Here is a 19,147-nt window from a genome sequence, read left to right on the forward strand (position 1 = left end):
AGAAAGAAAAAAAATCTAGAAGGCACAGTTTGCATATTGACGTATTGGGTCAAAGTTGGGGAATTCGATAATATAAGAACGAATCTACTTGGGGACAAGTGATCACAAGCATTACTTCGTTCTTGGTAATGATCTTGTATCATTGTGTTAATATACTTAGCCTATTTCGTTGCAATGGCGGAATAGTCATTATTAGAGATGTTTGTGTAGGCATAAAATATGTTAGTCGCTCAAAGCGTAGCTTGTGCCATCATTCCAATTGTGAACAGCATGCCATCTAGAGATATGACTTTTTGTAGAATTTCCAAATCTCCATCATTCATCTTCTTCCACACATCATTTATTCCACTACCCTCAAATACATCCCAACCCATTCTCCCACTAATCCACGCTTCTACACCTACACAATATTGAAGGTAAAATGGAAGAGATAATATTAGAGGGAAATTTTCATCCCTCTTAGTCTTTGTATTTTATCCAAAATAAAAAATAAAAACAAAATCTAATTTAACATACACTTCCATTGAGAAGCTGCTAATTCAAATTATAAAATAAAAAAAATAAAAAAAAAAGAAGTCTTATATGGAAAATTTTTCACTAAATCATTGAAAACTTCCCGTCCTCATTCTTCTCGTATTTTTCTCAGAGCAAAAGAGTAAGACTTCATGCAGACATCGGCACAGGGCTCACCTTACAAACCTCTGTATTAAACCCACAATCCATCAGAAGAAGTAGCCATGCTCGCTGCTGTTCAGAGAGCCGATCCCTAGGGCCTTTCACTTCAACAAGCTTGGCTTCACCTCTGTACTCCCCATGAAAGCGCCACAGCAACAAATCTGGCATTCCGCTGGACCAGCTTCGGTAATCTTGTGCAAGATGGCGGCAGAGTGAGGCCAAACAAGGGCCACCAATGCATGTAACAGCTGCCCGAAGTTCGGTGAGGGAATGCCGGTCCCAATTAACTCCCCTACAAGCTGTTCCTACATGGGATTCCCATGACGTGACGAGGATCTCCTCACCCATGCCATCATGAATTTTCTGTAGGTGAGATTCTATACAGCTCTTCCTCACCAGATAAAAGCTGTCAGTCTCCATATCCAAGGGGGCAGTCTGCAAAATGGAAAAATCATTTTTTAAATCTCTTTACAAAAGAAAATGGACTAGAAATCACATGCATATTATAATTTGGAAAGCAAAGAGAGTCAATCGACATATCAACATTATTAGAATAAGGCTGAAGAATGTTTTTGAGGAAAAAATTCTTTTCCACAGTTACAGGACTGTCACAACAGTTGGTTATCAAATGATGGAACAAAAGGGAGCAATAAAGACAGTTGACATTCACAAAAAGTATCTAATGAAGCTCAATACATTCTGTTTAGCAGATATACGGATATTTTTGGCTCATAATTGACAATCGCTTATTCACAAACCTCATGGTCTAATAGTTTTCATATACTATCTCATGGAAAACCCTTTTCGCTCCGGTTAGCCGTCTTCCCCTCTAGTGGTATTTAGTGATATAGGAACTGGAAGATCCTATTTAGTCAAATACCTAGCGGAAAACTCCTATGTTCCTTTCATTACAATATTTCTAAACAAGTTACTAGATAACAAGCCCAAGGGTTTTCTCATTGATAATAGTGACAATATGACTGTGACCTTGATGGAGATGGAGCTTCTAACTACAAAATCTGCTACTGGCACTCTATTACTGGATGGCAGCTTTAATTTGTCATTCTCTCTCTCTCTCTCTCTCTCTCTCTCTCTCTCTATTTTTTATTTTACATGTAATAAATTTTATTAGAAATAAATGATCACAAGTATACAGGGAGTATTCTAGCTGAACATCAGTCATTCTTTCTCGGATATGATATGCTAGAGCTTTTGGATTTATGTACTTTCATATGCTTTTTAACAGCCCCTGTACACTGCCTGCGTACTATGGTTGTGTTGTACTCATATTTATTTGAATAAATTTGATTTTTACTGAAAAAAAAAAAGCACTACTGAAACCACTTCCTTCCTACGGACATCTCAACTGGGATGACCTCTTATGAGTTATGAGAGTTGCTTGCCTTTTACCAATTGAATCCTGTTCCCGCTATGCTCCTATTTAACTTCCCTATTTGCTTACTGAATTGTATGATATACTTCCCCCATGCTACTTATTCCTTGCTTTACAAAGGAAAAAAATTAAAATAAAATCTTTCTGGGAAGAATTTACTAGATATCACCATTAGAAAATCATTGTAATATCTCCAACGGTGTGTTTGGAAGTTCAGAGGGAGGAGAGCAAAGAGGAGAGGAAAAAAGTTACCCCTTCCCTTTGCTTGGATGTTTTAAAAATTACATAGGGGGAAGAGGAAAAATATCCATCCCCTTTGTTTAGATGTTTTCAAAATTAAAATGGGAAGGTGAAGAAATCATAAACTATCATATAAATTGACAACTATACCCCTCTTTTACTAATTTTACACTATGTTTGGAAGTTTGGAGGGAGAGAGGAGTAGAGGGTGAGGGAAAGGAGAAGAGAGTAAATGAGAGTGGACGGGAATGATTACCTGTTCAGTTTTTTTTTTTTTTATAAGTCGATTAACCGTTCACCTTTTTTTTTTTGATAAGTCGATTACCCATTCACCTTATTTGGATGTTTTAAAAATTAAGTAGAGGGAAGGGGAATAGATATCTCTCCCCTTTGTTTGGATGTTAAGTAGGGAGAGGGGAAGGGAGATAAATGGACAATTGTGACTTTATTTTATTAATTTTAAAGAAATAAATATAAATTGATATCTTAAGGGAAAAATTGACATTTCGTTTTTTTTTAATACCCTCCTCCAAATTCCCCCAATTTGGGGGAATTAAAAATGAGGGGTTAGGAGGGATAAGATACCCCTCCAAACCCCTCCCCTCTTACAAAAAAAGTTCATTAATTCATACCCCTCTCATTCCCTCTACTCTCCTCTCCTCCCCCACCATCCAAACAAAAGAAAAAGAGGTAAATTAACATCATAAGGGCAAAATAGATAATTAATTATATTTTTTAAAATATGTGAAATCTCTCCCCCTCCAAATTCCCCCAATTTTGGGGTATTAAAGATGAGGGGTTTGAAGGGGAATCTAATTCCTCCAAATCTCATCAAACGTTCCCCCTCTTACTTTAAAAAACATCCAATAAAGGTTACTTAAACCATCCCCATCCCCAACCCCAACCCCATCCCCATCTCCTTACCTCTACAGCTATCTCCTCCATCCAAACACACTTGTTAGCAAGAGTTGACTGAAAATAGTTCCTCCACCAGAGCAGTACTTTAACAGGACTTTACCTTATAGGGAAAAAATGCCTACTGAAGAAAAGGAATTACCCACCTATTGTGTGAATAAGTGAAAATGTGCAATCCTTGCCTTATTCGTTTAAGAAGCAAGGAAAATAGAGGACAGGAATAAATTATCTGAAGTTATTACATATAAGGAAAAAAGGCACTATAAAGGGAAGTGCCATCCTTGTGCATGGGAACTATGCAAGAACGAGGTTCCCAAAAAGCAAATGATTGAAATGAACCTCAACTTCTGAAGTTAATCGGAAAAATTTCAAAAAATAGAAAAGAAAGAAAGAGCAAAGCTTAACAAGGATGCAGTTAAGAAAAGCAAGGCAATAAGATATAAGATGGAATTGTTCACTGATACTAAGTCAACTATTGATGCAAACTACAACCAGTACAACATTATCAAACAAAGTACCTCGAGTCAAATAAACAACTCATCAAACAAAAGTTCACTAGATATCCCTGATCTTTTGTTATAACAAGAGAGCAACTCCCAGGTCTGTGTTACCCAGCTCACACACACACTTGTGTACTTTCCATAAATAGAAATTTCGACATATGGGGAAATGTCCAGACTAAGGGCAAGTATTTTAATACACAAAAGTTAAATGGTTTTTCCTTATGAGAAGCTCTCCCCTATTTCAGGTCATTCCAATACGCATAAGAGTATACATATCTTACCAATCAATTGATTGTGTGTGTGTGTGGAAGGGGGGGTGGGGGGTGGGGGCATTATCAAACTTTATTAAGAGATTCATTTTTCTTATAAGCAATAAGATTTATTTGAACAGAGGAGAACTTTATTAAGAGATCCATTTTTCTTATAAGCAGTAAGATTTTATTTGAACAGAGGAGATATGGATAACGGATATGGTAGATGCATAGGTCAAAGTCGAATTTTTTTGCCCATTGATGGCATGTGTAACATACGAACATTATAGCAACAACTTTGACCACAATCAATTGTGGAGGCTGAACTTTTCCCAGTTAGATTATGTTAGATCGTATCATATCATATGATGAGGTGAGCTATAATTTTACATGCAAAATCCTATATTAAAGAGAGCTCACAACAACGCTCAGAAGGGTGCCTCATGATAGTGATGCCAGAAAATATCAAATGAAGATACAAGGGGGAAATTGAGCAAAGGGAAAAAGATAAAACCCTAAGAATCAGCACCAAGAAAGGAAACTTAGGCATTAGCACCTAAGTATGTTTGGTATCCACACAAAACAAAGGAGAAACACATTCTCAACTCATAACATTTTTATTCAGTTTCTAATTGTCCTTCACCATTACAAGAGCATTAGTTAAACAGGGTTTCAAGTATTACACTCATGGAAATATCCAATTAAATTCCACGAAACCCTCAACATTAAAAACACAAAAATAAGTTCAAATTTGAAAATAAAATATTAAATGATTTTGGTGCTCCTTACATCAGATAGCCTCACCCTCACAAAATTAGGGACTTTAAGCATTCAAAAATGTGGTTTGCATAAGGTGTGAGCCAAGAAATATGGTCACTCTTCTTTCTTTTTCAGAGCCATATTCTAGATCTATTCCTTAGTTTCTTAGGTATGTTTGGCAACTTTCTTTTTTCTCTAAATTTTTGTTTTCAAAAACAATTTTCTATTTTTGAGACTTAAAAACTTGTTTGGCAACCTAAATGGACAGAAAACAAATATTGTTCTCAAACTCAATTTACAAAGGAAATTGAAAACAGGCAAAATGTTGTTTTCAGTTTCTAGTTTTCAAAACAGGTAAACTAATAATTTTACATAAATCTTACAAATCTAACAATGCAAATCTTACATAAACAATAATATATAAACTAATAATTTCCTATTTTTAATGTCAAAATTGGTTGTACATCGCCAAAAGCTTTGTGCAGTGTCCATTGAAAATTGATACCATATAGCTTTGTGCATATAACATATAGCTTCTTTGTAAATTTGTAATCACCCTTCATGCTACATTTCATAATTGGATAATAATTTCCATTTGCTACAAAAGTATATAATATTGTTTGAACATCATCAAAATTACCAAACAAATTTTCTAATTTTTTTTTCTTCAGAAAACTATTTTTTTATTCAACTAACCAAACATGTTTTTTATTTCAAAAATACAAGAAATTTTTTTTTTCTTTTTATTACCAAAAACAAGTTTTTGAAAATAGAAAACAAAAATTGTTACCAAACATAACATTATACTTCCTAATAGAAGAAGCACCAAATTCATTTAAGATTTTGTTTCTAAATTTGAAATTATTTTTGAATTTAGTTTTTAATGTTGAGGGTTTTAAGGGATTTGAATTTGCTACAAAAGTATATAATATTGTTTGAACATCATCAAAATTACCAAAAAAATTTTCTAATTTTTTTTCTTTAGAAAACTATTTTTTTATTCAACTAACCAAACATGGTTTTGATTTCAAAAGTACAAGGAAAATTTTTTTTCTTTCTATTACCAAAAACAAGTTTTTGAAAATAGAAAACAAAAACTGTTACCAAACATAACATTATACTTCCTAATGGAAGAAGCACCAAATTTATTTAAGATTTTGTTTCTAAATTTGAAATTATTTTTTAATTTAGTTTTTAATGTTCAGGGTTTTAAGGGATTTGATTAAGCATTTTCCATATTAGTGTAATCCCTAAACCCTACTAAACTAGTGTTCTTGTTTTTTTTGATAAGTAATAAAAATATATTAAAAGAAGAGGGGTGTCACCTGAGTATACCGGAGGTATACATCAAGGACAAAAACAAATCAAGTGCATAAAGTACATAAAGTACAAAAGTCCATGAAACCATGGACTGAAGAAAAAGAACGAAAGCCAAAAACTGTAACCCAATCCAGAAGAGACTTAAGGAAGAAGAGTTCAAGATCTGAAACTAATCTCTCTAAATCCTCAAAATGCCGGTTATTCCTCTCCCTCCAAATGCTCCACATCAAACAATGGGGCACAGCCATCCAAATAGCAGAATTCCGATGCCTTCCAAATTTTCCTTGCCAACAAGCCAACAGCTCCACCACTGTTCTCGGCATAACCCATTGAATGCCAAACAAAGTAAACACCATTGACCATAAATCAAAAGCAATAGAGCAATGGATGAGGAGGTGGTCAACTGATTCCCCATTTCTTTTACACATACAACACCAATCCAAAATCAAAATCTGCCGCTTCCTAAGATTATCAATAGTCAAGATATCTCCAAAGCTGCAGTCCACACAAAAAAAGCAACTCTAAAGGGGACCTTAGACTTCCAAACAGTCTTCTAAGGGAAGGACTGATCGAAACTTCTTGTCAGCACTTCGTAGTAAGAACGAACAGCAAAACCTTTTCCCATAGCAGGTTTCCAACACATCTTATCGTCCCCAACTCCTTTCAAAGAAGCTTCATAAATTCTAGACATTAAACTGTAGAAGGATTCCAAATCCCAATCTTCGTTGTATCTTCTAAAAGATAGATCCCAAAAGAGAACACCATTTGGGAACTTCATCAACTCAGCCACCGAGGCCTCCTTATTTCGACTTGAAGAAAAAAGTCTTGGATAGAGCACACACAAAGAAGAGTCCCCACACCAAATATCCTGCCAAAATCTAATAGTAAACCCGGCCCCAACCTCAAATTGGATGTGACGAACAAAGGAAGGCCAACCACGACTAATAGACTTCCACAAACTAACACCATGAGGGCCAATAACGGGAAGAGAGCACCAACCTCCCCCTTCACAACCATATTTAGCCCCTATCACTCTCCTCCACAAGGCTTGACGCTCATTCCCAAATTTCCATAACCACTTCCCAAACAAGGCTTTATTAAAACTTCTCAAACTTCTAATAGCTAAACCTCCAGAATGAAGAGTGCAAACCGTGGCCCATTTCACTAGGTGAGTTTTTTTAACATCCCCCATACCACTCCAAAGAAAATTCCGTTGAAGTTGCTCAATACGGTTTTCAACCTCCATCGGGATAGGAAAAAGAGAGAGAAAATAAGTTGGAAGATTGGACAAAGTACTCTTAATAAGAGTAACTTTACCTCCTTTTGAGAGATACAGTCGTTTCCAACCTGCTAACCTCCTCTCCACCTTCTCAATAATAGGATTCCAAATAGCGTTCTTGTAATTGTAAAAGCAGATGATTTTGACTAAAAATTTTATGATGAGTTGAGAATGCCTCCTCCTTTGTTCTCTTTGTTTGGTGGTGATGCCTAGGGTTTGCAAGCAAATTCTAGGTAGTGAAGCCCAGGGTTTGTCCTGTTATTCCTATTGTCACTCTTTATTTCCTATTTTCCTACTGTGTTCTGCATCACTTGCTCTCTTTGAAATGAGGTGTGAAGGGCACATAATAATAAGATCAGACACCACACATTATTGATGCTTAATGCACCAAGTTACATGCATCACTTATCAAAGGTTACAACCTTCATGATAGAAATATATAAGTTAAATGACATGATGCTGAAAAACAAAGGCTTAGGACATTAACTTAAGAAAAGATAACAACTTAAAAACAAACTAAGAAAACATACCTGAAATCTGGTACGGAATACATTTGGTACATTAGAAAATATAATGTCCCACATCAACAGCCCAAAAATAGTCAACCAAATGCCACTCTCTGTATGAACACCCTGCCACCCACGTCCTTCTCCAGCATAGTACTGCAGGGCAAGCTGCTCAACTCCACACTGCTCCCCATCTTCTCCATAAAACCTATTCTTCATGCCCATTTCACAATTCAAAGGTCTCCCTTGAAGATGAACCTAACATGTTTTCCAGCCAAATGAGTCATATTTAGAAAAGCAGCAGCTTTTAAGCATCAACTATTTTCAGCTTTATATACTGAACTTGACTTGAAAGTTCAACAAGAATATCAGAACATTAAAATTCCTAATAGAGTCAAGTAAGCAATTACCTCTGTGATCTTCCTCTTAAAAGATGCTGCAAAACTAGGAGTTTTCCAGCGCCTTGGAGGTTTTCCTAATCGAAGGATTCGCCTTTGCAGTGCCATCCTTGAACCAGCACGCACCCATGGATCCTGTAATCCATCTTCAGCAGCTGTAAGGCTCTCATTGGGATACCCAGTGTGCTCCAAATTGATTGACAACCTTAGGGTCCAATATCCTCTTCTTCCATCACAAGTAAAACAATTTAGCAACCGCTTCAGCAAATTTATAGCATCATTATACCTGCAGAAGAAGAAAAATGTTCCTTCAAACCTCTAATAGAACAGCTAAATGCTAAAATCCAGAGACCAACTGGAAACTTGCAATTTCTTTAAACCTCTACAAACTTGCAATTTCTTTACATCTGGAAATTTAATTGAGGGGACAAGAGAAAATATAAAACGTGGCTAAAATGTACAGTAATTATTACTGGCAGAGGGACATCACAATAGTTTAGGGGATAGATTGCACACATACTTTATTGATCAAAGTTACTTACAAGACTGCTTTTACAGAAATATTTTCCATGCCATGCTCACTAACTAAGCTTAATTGTGAAGTTTCATTTCTTTCGAACATTTTACGGAAGGAATAATTCACCATAGAGAAAAAAACTGCCATTGATAGTTGGAACTTAAAGATGTGTCAAACCATCAAAGGTAATAGAAGTTACAAAACACGTGAATAGTTTGGTATCAAAAAATGCTGCAACCACGCTTTGAACCACCACCTCCTGTTGTAGACTCGAATTGGCACCACCATCATTTGATACGCAGCCTTTATCACCACATTACCCCATGGCAACGAGGGAGGAGCAAACATTCACATGAGAAATCACCGCCATCTACGCAACCTAAACAACCCCCACAAAACCGTTGATAAAGACCCACCCCTTCTGTCTTCGGCCAAACAGCAACTGACAGCACCGATCTCAAGGCATATAAATTATATGCCTTCAATCATTTATGGAAATGTCATAAATGATAGAAGGCATATAAATTTTGTTATTATAGAAACTCTAACTTATACACTGTAACACTGGTTGTTAAATCTTGAAATTATATATCTTATCTGGACCTTAGCTCTATAACTGGCCATAGGGAAAAATCCAAAGAAAATAGAAAAGAAGAAAAAAGGAAACTTAATTGCGTATTTTAGATATAACAGAGGGGATATTGATTTTTCACTCTTACTTGTCCTTCTAAAATGCCTTCGGTTAATAAATCACCCTTGCATATTTCTATATCATCTGTCCTTGTTCCACACGGGTCACGACTGAGACATCTTTGACAGACTTCCTAATCTTCTTTTCAATTAGTGCTACATCTAACTTTTTTTTTTTATAATTCATTTGTTACAACAAAGTTGAGGAGGGAGGATTTAAACTCTGGTTCTCAATGCTACTGACCTACTAGACTCTTGGCAATTAATGCTACATCTAACTGATAATAAATTTATATCCAGTCCACCTTCGGATTTTCCTCAACTAATGTTACATCTACCCTATTGTAATAGTTATTTTTCTTGTGTTACATCCAAACATTTTCAGTACGGCTAAAACCTTTCTATGGAATATTCTTAATGTTTTTTTTGTCCAAGTAGGGAGAGTAACACAAAGGGGCTTGTGCCATAATGTTGTTTTAATGGTCCAATACAACATACAAGAAAGCATCACTAGAATGCGAACAGGCTTTAACACATTCCCGCCCTTTGATAGTTTTTTTTTATAGGTAGTATAGTGTTTCCTCATGATTTATATATCCACTATAAATGTATTATTTATTGTGAAACCATATCCAAAGTTTACACCAAACCTTATACATAACATCATAAACACCATTTACGAGTAATAATTACTTGTGTACAAAACTAGAGAAACATACTAATTAAAAAATTGATTTAGGCACAGAGATTAATGTCATAGTTTCGCATACAAGAATACAAAAAGAAGCAGCTTCTGTAATCACAATAATACCTGCGCTCCCGCTCAAGAAAGGAAACTCCTAACAAGACCACTTTTGAGTAGACCCACAATGCTGAAAATGATGAATAAAATGTAGCCACTAATTCAGAGGTTGTGGATTCCATTGTTTTCATAGAAGAGCTTGATATACGGGAGTCAGCTATCTTTATGCATCTTAACACCAATTCAATGTTGTTTCCATCAAGAGCTTCATCCATTAGTTGTGCAACTTCAATGGCCTGTAACCCATGACCATTATGGTAAAAGCAATATAAATTCAACATTTTCTGCTAAACAGAAACAACATTAACACCTCTTCATAAGCAAGCAGGTCATCTTGACCTGGGAAAATTTTTTCTGAGATTATGCAGTCATAAGTTGGATACTTGACTATTCCGAAATCAACTAGTAGGAATGTTGATAGATTCTGCTCTCCATTCAGGAAGAATAGCCTCTGCAGGAGCAATGAAATTCATGAAGACCATTTTAGATGAAATCACAATTTTAACAAACCACTGCAACATAAACATGACACACTAAGACATGAAAGCACCTCAGCACGCCAGATAAGGGATTCAGCTTTTGAAGATATGCTAATGCAAGTACCAGTTTTATCCAGAACCAAACTTGTTAGGTGTGGACTGCAGATTAAAAGAAAAAGAACAGGCGAACATTATATATACTCATTGACACAACCAGCTAAAATTTCAACAAGTCACTCATAAATTATCACATTCATACCATAATCCACCTACAAATGAAGGGAGAAGAGATTCAAGAAGATCCGACTTTCTTCTACCATGATTACAGTTCTGAAGCCCCAAAACAAGCATTAAAAAATTGAATAGAACACCCATCAGATAACTAACAAAAAATTCACAAGTACACATTTCAAATCAAGGAGAGGTTGCAGTTCAGAATCCATTATTAAAAGCTATTTCATTTTTGTGAAGACATAAGCTTTATCAGATTATGGTAACTATGAATCTCATTCACTAAGGGAATAGATTAAAACTGTAAAGCACTATAGCTATAAATTTGCCTTGGTACGGCCTGAACAATTAAAATGCCTTGCCCGGCAGCAAACATTTGAAGGCAACACCCACAAAAGAACCATATGGGTGGTCGGCAGCTGAGCAGCAGATTACTTGCACTACTAATAATGAGAGATGCTGCTTTCTACTTTTAGAAATTGATAGTACTAATAATGAGTTTGTGATGACTTATAGATGTGTATAAAGTGGCCTTGTGTACAACAGCATCTACATGCATGCAGAAATACATATACAATGTTTGACCCGTATCTGTCCACACAGTAGCTCTCATACTGTGTAGTCATCGAAAGCCAATCATCAATTTTGGAGCATAAACTACGGACACAACCAAATTTAGAAGGATCCACCCATAATGCTCCACTTGTTATGCATAATGTATGAAATATGCTTTAAAATTAGTCATGCCTTTGGCTTCTGCACTACTGGTTTAATGGCTACCAAACCAAAAATATCTTCAGAATTTTTGAGAGAATTTACAAAATTAAACCAAAGAAAAGACTAAATATGACGGAACAAATAAAAAGTACAAGAAAACAATAATATACAGTACAAGACTCAGACAAAGTCAAGTAATCCTAGGACAGATAGTCCAAAATGAGGAGTGATTTAAAGTTTAAGCCCAAAAATCAGAAAAGATCTGGCTGATGGTTATATGCTGGCTAAAGACTTACATTACCATCCTTTATTAATACTTGAGCCTAGCTACACATCCATTACAAAAATGATCCAATCAAAACAAACCCCAGAAGACTAATTAAACATTCAGGATAAACAAAATGCTTACTCCTTGCAGCTTCAGTGTCCTCCATATGAACACTTATTGTGTTTTAAAAAGTAATATTATATTGGAAACATGCAAAGTTCTTTGACAGAGTCCAAAATTAAGTACTAAGAAAACAGTGCATAATGGAGAAACTGATAAACATGTGCACAACATAATGCATTCTAAACATATTAATAACAAAGTAATCTTTCCACCATAAGATGCACTAAAATAATGGATGCAATATTAATTGAGTCAAAAAGAGAATACAAATTCTTATAGAAATGTCAATAAATGTAAACCTTCTTAAGCTTGCACAAAATATCATGTAGCTCAGAAACAGTGAGCAAATTCAATATCTCCTTAATGTCATTGTCATGTAGTTTATCTTTATCTTCAAATAAACATAGATAACCCATTGCTGCAATATGACAAGAGGAGGTGTCAGTATGGACCTCGATTTGGAAATCTGCACCAGAAAGATGCAAGAAATATAAATATTAAAAACCAATATTATTACCAGAGAGACCCTTGACTGCTTCTTGAGGATCCAATACTTCTGAATAGGAAATAGTAGATATTCGAAACCATGGCCCTGAGTCAGAAGTATGCATTTCATTCTGTATGTTTCTTCTAAATCCATTAATTTGTATTATGAAAATCTGATCGATGATAAATATGGTTCAAGGAGCTACAAACTTAGCCACCAACTTCTTTTTTTCACTTTGGGCAAACCAATTATTTAATTTTGATATCAAGTAATTGCTAATGTGAATACAATCATGTTATAGTGAATACAAGTCGATCCAAATTTCAATCACTTTAGCTGATTGCGATGAAGAGTGACTTAATGGTAAACTTGTATGCATCTTAAACTGCACAAAACTTGATACCTGAGAGCCATAGCTTAACATCTTAAAAAAAAAACAGATCATCATTATGGTACAAAAATGGATACATGTAATGCATATGTTGTAGGGACCAATACAAGATAACTAGACACGCAAAGCTGAACTAATACATGAGAAAGCGTATCTGGAAATTAAGAAACCTTTTCGTGTATAGAGCCGAACAAAAAGCCGCTGACTATCATTTGAGAGTGAAGTAAATGATTCTGTGAACAGATCACATATAAAGTAGTCATAGACTGTCAGTAAAAATGAAGGCTCAAAAGGCGCATAAGAAATAAAGACTCAAACAAATTTAGATTTGATACCCATGAATTTTTTTTCTTCATCTGTAAATAGGTGAGGATTACTTCTTATAACTTCATGAATGACTAGGCAAAAGTTTTGCTGATATTTTGTGATGCCGGGTGGACAATTTTTTGTGGATTCAACCACATGAATAGCATATTTCCACAAACATTTAAAAGCCTCTACATCTTCAAATTCTTTTTCACCATGCAATATCATCTTGTGACACACTATCTGAATGGGAACAAAATCAAAAGGATTCTTTGGAACAGAAGTCACATACCCCTGAAAGAAATCCAAAAGTGTATCATAGCGAGAACTAAAAAATCAATTAATTTCACTATTTTCCAAATTATAAAATGCAGTCTGAACATAAATAACATTAAAAATAAATGTTGCGTAAACTCATTACTAAGTGCAGAAATGGGAATTTAATACATGTGCAGATCATAAAAATGTGTACAAACCAAAATAATAATAATAATAATAATACAATTTAATGAAGATCTTGTAATTTTTAAAAAATCACATTAGAAGTCTGCGTAAATAACCCTAAAACATTACTTTACTGGTACATGAATATTTCATCAGAGGAGAACACTTTAAAACACACCTAATATACATATACCCTCATCCCTTTTTCAAGACTGCTAGATTTCAAACAGGAACACTATGATTCCTTTATGTGCAAGTTGATGGGTACATTCAGCTACTTAAGCTATTCAAGCTTGGTACCCATACAACTTGGCCATCAAGTTCAAAGATCATCCTGTAGGTGATAACTAATACAAAAAACATGTGAGAACTAAATATGTATCCTAAGACGGCATAATTGCTAACCTCGTGAACAGTACTTTTGCATTAGATCCTTGTCACCCACTTTCAGGAAAAATTGTCTTGAATAGAATGTTGGATAAGTCAACATGGATCACCACTACCATAGCTTAACCCACCACCTTTTATAAGATACAATAACAGTGATGATGAATAATCATGTGATTATTACAGTGGCGCAAAATTAGACTAGGAAATCCATATGTGATTCGGTAAAAGCTGCCCTTCATCTCTTCTTTACCAAAGCCCATGTGATGTCATACTATGTTGTACCATGAAGTTAACTATGAGTAATTTTATTGCACTGAGTGCTATGTTATTGTGCTAGTATTATTGTACTGTGCTGAGCTACTGTGAGCTGCTGTAGTAGTTTGATTCAATCAGCTTCCTAGTACGTCTCCATATAAAAAGCTCTATGTAAACCATGGGGGCATAACCTGGAAAGCCTTAGAGCCTCTTGGGTATTAGTCAGTCCTCCCTAGTCCCTTTCAAAATAAAATTCTTGAGTGTTGTTTTAACCTTTTGCAAAAACTGTATTAGACTATTGTTCTGATTGTTGAGTTGCTTGATTGCCAGTCTTAGTCTAGCCACAATCATGTTATTGAACTAAGTTCTAAACTATTGTGTTGGCATTATTGTATTCAGTGTTGAGATCGAATGAACTGTTAAGCTAGTGTAAGGTAAGTAGTGGTGTAGTCTCTAAGGCTCTACATAAAAGGTCTTGTGTTGACTATGGATGCATAACCAGGGAACCCTTTAGCCTGTTGGGTGTGTGTGTGTCCACTCGTGTGTATTTCTTAAGATTTTCCTCCCAAAATTTCATCAAGATTCTTTTTCCTATTAACTTCTAACTGTGAGTCTATGATGGCCAAGGGTTTACACTGCATAGGGCATGCTCTCAACTATTCCCTCAAATTTCAATTATAATTCGCATTTAATTTATTTCTTAAAAAATATATAAAAAATAAAAACAGAAAAAAGCGTGTTGTTGAACTCCTAGTCTCTTACTTTTACATGAGATTTTTAGGATTGCTCAGTTGATGTATTCTTTGATCTCCTATATAATACTCCTGTCCAGTGATTGTGTGGTGTTGGACCCCTTATAGACGAGATTTTCAGGATTTCAAGTTGGAGAAAGTTGATATATTCTTTTATCTTCTACCTATCAAAAAAAAAAAATTTTTTTTTTTTTTTTGATAAGTAACGATAAAAATATATTAGAGAAGAACACAGCCCCGTACATAGGAAATGTACTAAAGAGGCAAAAACATCAAGAAACCAAATTACAATGATCAAGCAAAATAGGAAGGGAAAGACAAGAAAAAGATGAAAACAGACAGTGAAGGAGGAGATGATCAACAGATTCCCCACACCTTTTACACATATAACACCACTCAAGGACAACAAAGTGCCTTTTCTGAAGATTATCAATAATAAGAATCTTGCTTAGAGCAGCAATCCAAGAAAAAAAAGCAACCCGGGGGGGAACCTTCGATTGCCATATCATTTTCCAAGGGAAGGGAGTGGCAGTGGGGGGAGGGGAAAGGGAGTGATAATACCCACTCACCACAAAACCACGGCTGCTGGCTAGCTTCCAACAAAGCTTGTCAGAACCTTTTCTGTTTGGTGTAGAGGAGGATAAGATTTGTTGGAGGGTATCATGTATTAGTAAATTTGATGTCAGATTATGAAGCTTTGAGAGGAATTTGGGAGCTTAGGTTACCATGGAAAAGTATATAAAGTTCAAAGGTTCCACATAAGGTTGCATTCTTTGTTTGTTTGGCTGCATTGGGGAGGATTTTGACAATGGATAATCTTTGTAAAAAGGGAATTATACGTCGGTGTTGTATGTGCAAGGAAATTGGAGAAACAGTGGATCATCTACAGCTTCACAATTTGGATCTGCAGCATCTGCTCGCTTGTCAGTAAAGGAATAATAGTTTGACTTCAAGTTATGTGGATTTTTTTTTGGGGGGGGAAGAAAAAAGAAAGAAAAGAAATAAACGAATTGTTGAAGGAGCAGAGTTCTCAATAATTTGACTTGAGGTTTTATTCCTGATAACTTTGTAGGATTAGATGAAAATATCAGCTAACATTATTTTTCCTTTGCAGAAATTGTTAACCATATAAGTTTTAGATTGTAAGTTTTTAGGAGTAGTTCTAGACTCTAGTGTACTTACCATGTACTAGAATAATCTTCACATGTTAATAAAACGATCTTTTACTTATAAAAAAAAATAAATTATTATTTGTGCATCATCGGACATATCACAATGTCACACACACATTCATAGCATAGGTCATAAACTAAACTTCTGTATTACTAATTTTCAGAAAGTAATTATGGAGGAGTGTTGATGTTAAATTGCAAGACCCTGTTCTTGCATTATTGAAGGAGTTGAGTTAATTGGATCACCACAGCACTAACTAAAGAAGGTCGTTGCTTTTGTTTGTTACTGCATGATTCCTTATATTATATGTGCAAGACTAAAGAAGAAGTAAGGGAGCAATCTCATCAATAGAACCAGAAGGTCCCTTGAGTTTGATGTGATGGGAGGCCAAAGGCAAGTTATAGAAAAGATGCTCCAAGGATAAGAAAGATAGTTTAAACACAAGTGAATAAATTATGCAAAGAAACTGAGGTCCCAGTTTAAGGAATATATATATATATATATATATATATATATATATATATGTATTACCTCAAAGCTTAGGCAGTACTTCTCCATTAAAGGGGACAAATATTGAGCTAATTCACGAGGGAGAAAACCAAGCACTTTAGATTTACAGGATCCAGAATCTGCAGAAAGAACCTGAATCCAAACAAACAAAATGCCTTTTTTTTTTTTTATAAGAGAAATAAATTTAGAACTTGAAATAAATAAAATTAAAAAGAAGAAGACTAACCTTGATAGCATTGGGATCCTTAACATTATGAGGGTCTGGTAGAAGAGAAATGTTTGCCCCAACATGTAATTCATTTTCATGACTAAAAAACCTACGACCAACGATAAAGGTTTGAAGAGTAACCCCAGATACGTTTTCCATAGTTGTTACATCAACATTATTGTTGGATGGGGATGGGGTGATGTCATACTCATGATTGATGATGTGGGTGTGGGTGTGGGTGTGGGTGTGGGTGTGGCCACAACAATCATCATTGTATTTGTTTGTTAACTGTGACTGATGAATCTCATTAGACTTCTTAGACAAGAAGAAGAAGTTTGAGTCAAGAAGGGTACGCTGACTCAATTTCCGTTTGGTTCCAGGTCGGGTTTCACTTTCAGACAAACATGTATCTGGAGATGAGGAAGAAAACTAATTTAATAATTAACAAGTGGAAAACAAACAAACAAACAGTGTAATTAGAATACGGACCGAGATGAGAGTTGATGGCATGGTGCTGGGCACTAATTTTGAGGGCACAAACAGGACAGCTTACCAATTCTAATTCATCGGAAGCAGACAACAGAGTTTCACGATTGGGAAGGAACCGCCGCCGTTTGCCAACTAATCGGACCATGCTCTCTCTTCCCTTCAACATTTCTTTTCTTTTCTACAAAACAAAACAAAAAAAGCTTCCACTCTATTCTCACTTCACGTTCCTTTTATTTATTTTCTATTCCAAACCCTTTTTTTTTCCTTTTCTTTTTTTAATGCCAAAATTTTAACCAAACATGAAAATGTCTCGTCATCCCGCCCAACTGTGGTTTCAAAATTACAACTTCTTCTTCTTCTTTTTAATTCACACATTTATTTTAATTCTAGGTTCTTCAAATAATTCATTAAAAGATCAATGGTATTTGTAGTGCGATAAATCTTAGAGAAATTATATGTTCACATTATTTTCATAACAAGTTGTTACTAGTTGTTATTGTTAAGGCAAAAAAGTAATTTTAGTATTAAGTTCAAATTTGAATCAGTAACAACTAACCACTCATAATTTATTATAAAAATGTTGTAGACATAGCACCTCTCTCAATCCTAGCCTAGGTTAATCTATTTTTTTAAAGATAAGAGGTTAGAAAAATACTAACCATTCATAAAAAATAAAAATAAAAATTTAAAAAAACTTAGACTATAATTTTTTTTTTAGAAGAACCAAACACTAATTTAAGCATGTACTCCAATTCTTTCGATTTGGACATGTGTTAGTCGACATTCACACTTTTGGCCAATCTCTATTGGTTTTATGTTCGTAGCATTTCTTGTAATGCTAACTCTATGGCTCATGTGTTAGTTCGATATGCAAGACATTTTTTTTCTAATGTTTTTGGATTGATGATTCTCCTTCTCCTACTCTAGAAGCAATGTGCTCCGATTTGGCTTTTCTTGATTAATATAAAATCTCTTGATCCGTTTTTAAAAATAAAAATTAAAAAATTATTTTTTGCTAATCTTTAGATTTTCTTTCTTTGCACACCAAATATAACTAGACTTTCTTCTCAAAAAAATAATATGACTGGCCTTGACCATTAAGTACGGTTAGACTCTGTGGCTCCTCTATCTTTTTAGGGGCTTAATAATTCTAATTAAAATTCGTGAAAGAAAAAAAATACACAACTATGTTTTGACATATTTTTGCCATGCAATAGAGAGTTGAAAGATTTACGGTTAAACTTTGTATAAGTGAAAAACTAAGTTGAGGAAAACAAAAACAAAAAAAGTAGAGGAAAATCATTACTCGCTTTGTGAAGAAATTATTGTATTACATCTTTCTCTTGAGAAAATGTGAATTTTTATGTGTGAGATACTCATATGAACGATTTACTTTTATGTAAGAAGATAATATAATATTCTAAAAGAACTCCAAACAAATTAACTTGATTTTGAAGAGTTTTTAGCATTATAACAATATTAGTTTCGGTCCAATATCAATTAATATTACTTGTTGGCTTATTTAAACCATTGGATTTGAATAAATCCTAGTAGTCACGTAACATTTTGTACTCATGTTAACATTTTCTTCTAAGTATTCAAAAATTAAATTGATAATTTACATTATCATGCAAAGGAAAAATTATAATACTTAATCTATTTCTAATGTTACTCCT

The 19,147-nt window shown here is 34.7% G+C and overlaps 1 protein-coding gene across 1 annotated transcript; it reads right to left on the reverse strand.

Annotated features, from left to right (window-relative positions):
* Positions 1-410: 410 nt before the first annotated feature.
* LOC142626085 (fanconi-associated nuclease 1 homolog) lies at positions 411-17,676 on the reverse strand. The gene is made up of 14 exons (XM_075799861.1): positions 17,472-17,676; positions 17,001-17,392; positions 16,796-16,906; positions 13,280-13,544; positions 13,115-13,177; positions 12,584-12,658; positions 12,366-12,484; positions 10,987-11,057; positions 10,799-10,886; positions 10,559-10,699; positions 10,258-10,484; positions 8,252-8,525; positions 7,866-8,099; positions 411-1,110 (listed from the first exon to the last, which is right to left on the reverse strand). The coding sequence occupies exons 1-14, from the start codon at positions 17,635-17,637 to the stop codon at positions 664-666; spliced, it is 2,673 nt and encodes an 890-aa protein (XP_075655976.1). The 5' UTR covers positions 17,638-17,676; the 3' UTR covers positions 411-663.
* Positions 17,677-19,147: the final 1,471 nt, after the last annotated feature.

This window comes from Castanea sativa, chromosome 2 (assembly GCF_040712315.1).
Source record: "Castanea sativa cultivar Marrone di Chiusa Pesio chromosome 2, ASM4071231v1".
Classification (NCBI taxonomy): domain Eukaryota; kingdom Viridiplantae; phylum Streptophyta; class Magnoliopsida; order Fagales; family Fagaceae; genus Castanea; species Castanea sativa.

Excerpts from the sequence above, each read along its gene's own strand:
- LOC142626085 (XM_075799861.1), bottom strand. The coding sequence starts at position 17,637 with ATGTTGAAGGGAAGAGAGAGCATGGTCCGATTAGTTGGCAAACGGCGG. Across the intron at positions 13,545-16,795 it reads AGTACTGCCTAAGCTTTGAG|GGGTATGTGACTTCTGTTCC; the intron begins GTAATACATATA and ends GATTTCTTTCAG. Across the intron at positions 11,058-12,365 it reads TTTTGTGCAAGCTTAAGAAG|AACTGTAATCATGGTAGAAG; the intron begins GTTTACATTTAT and ends TTGGGGCTTCAG.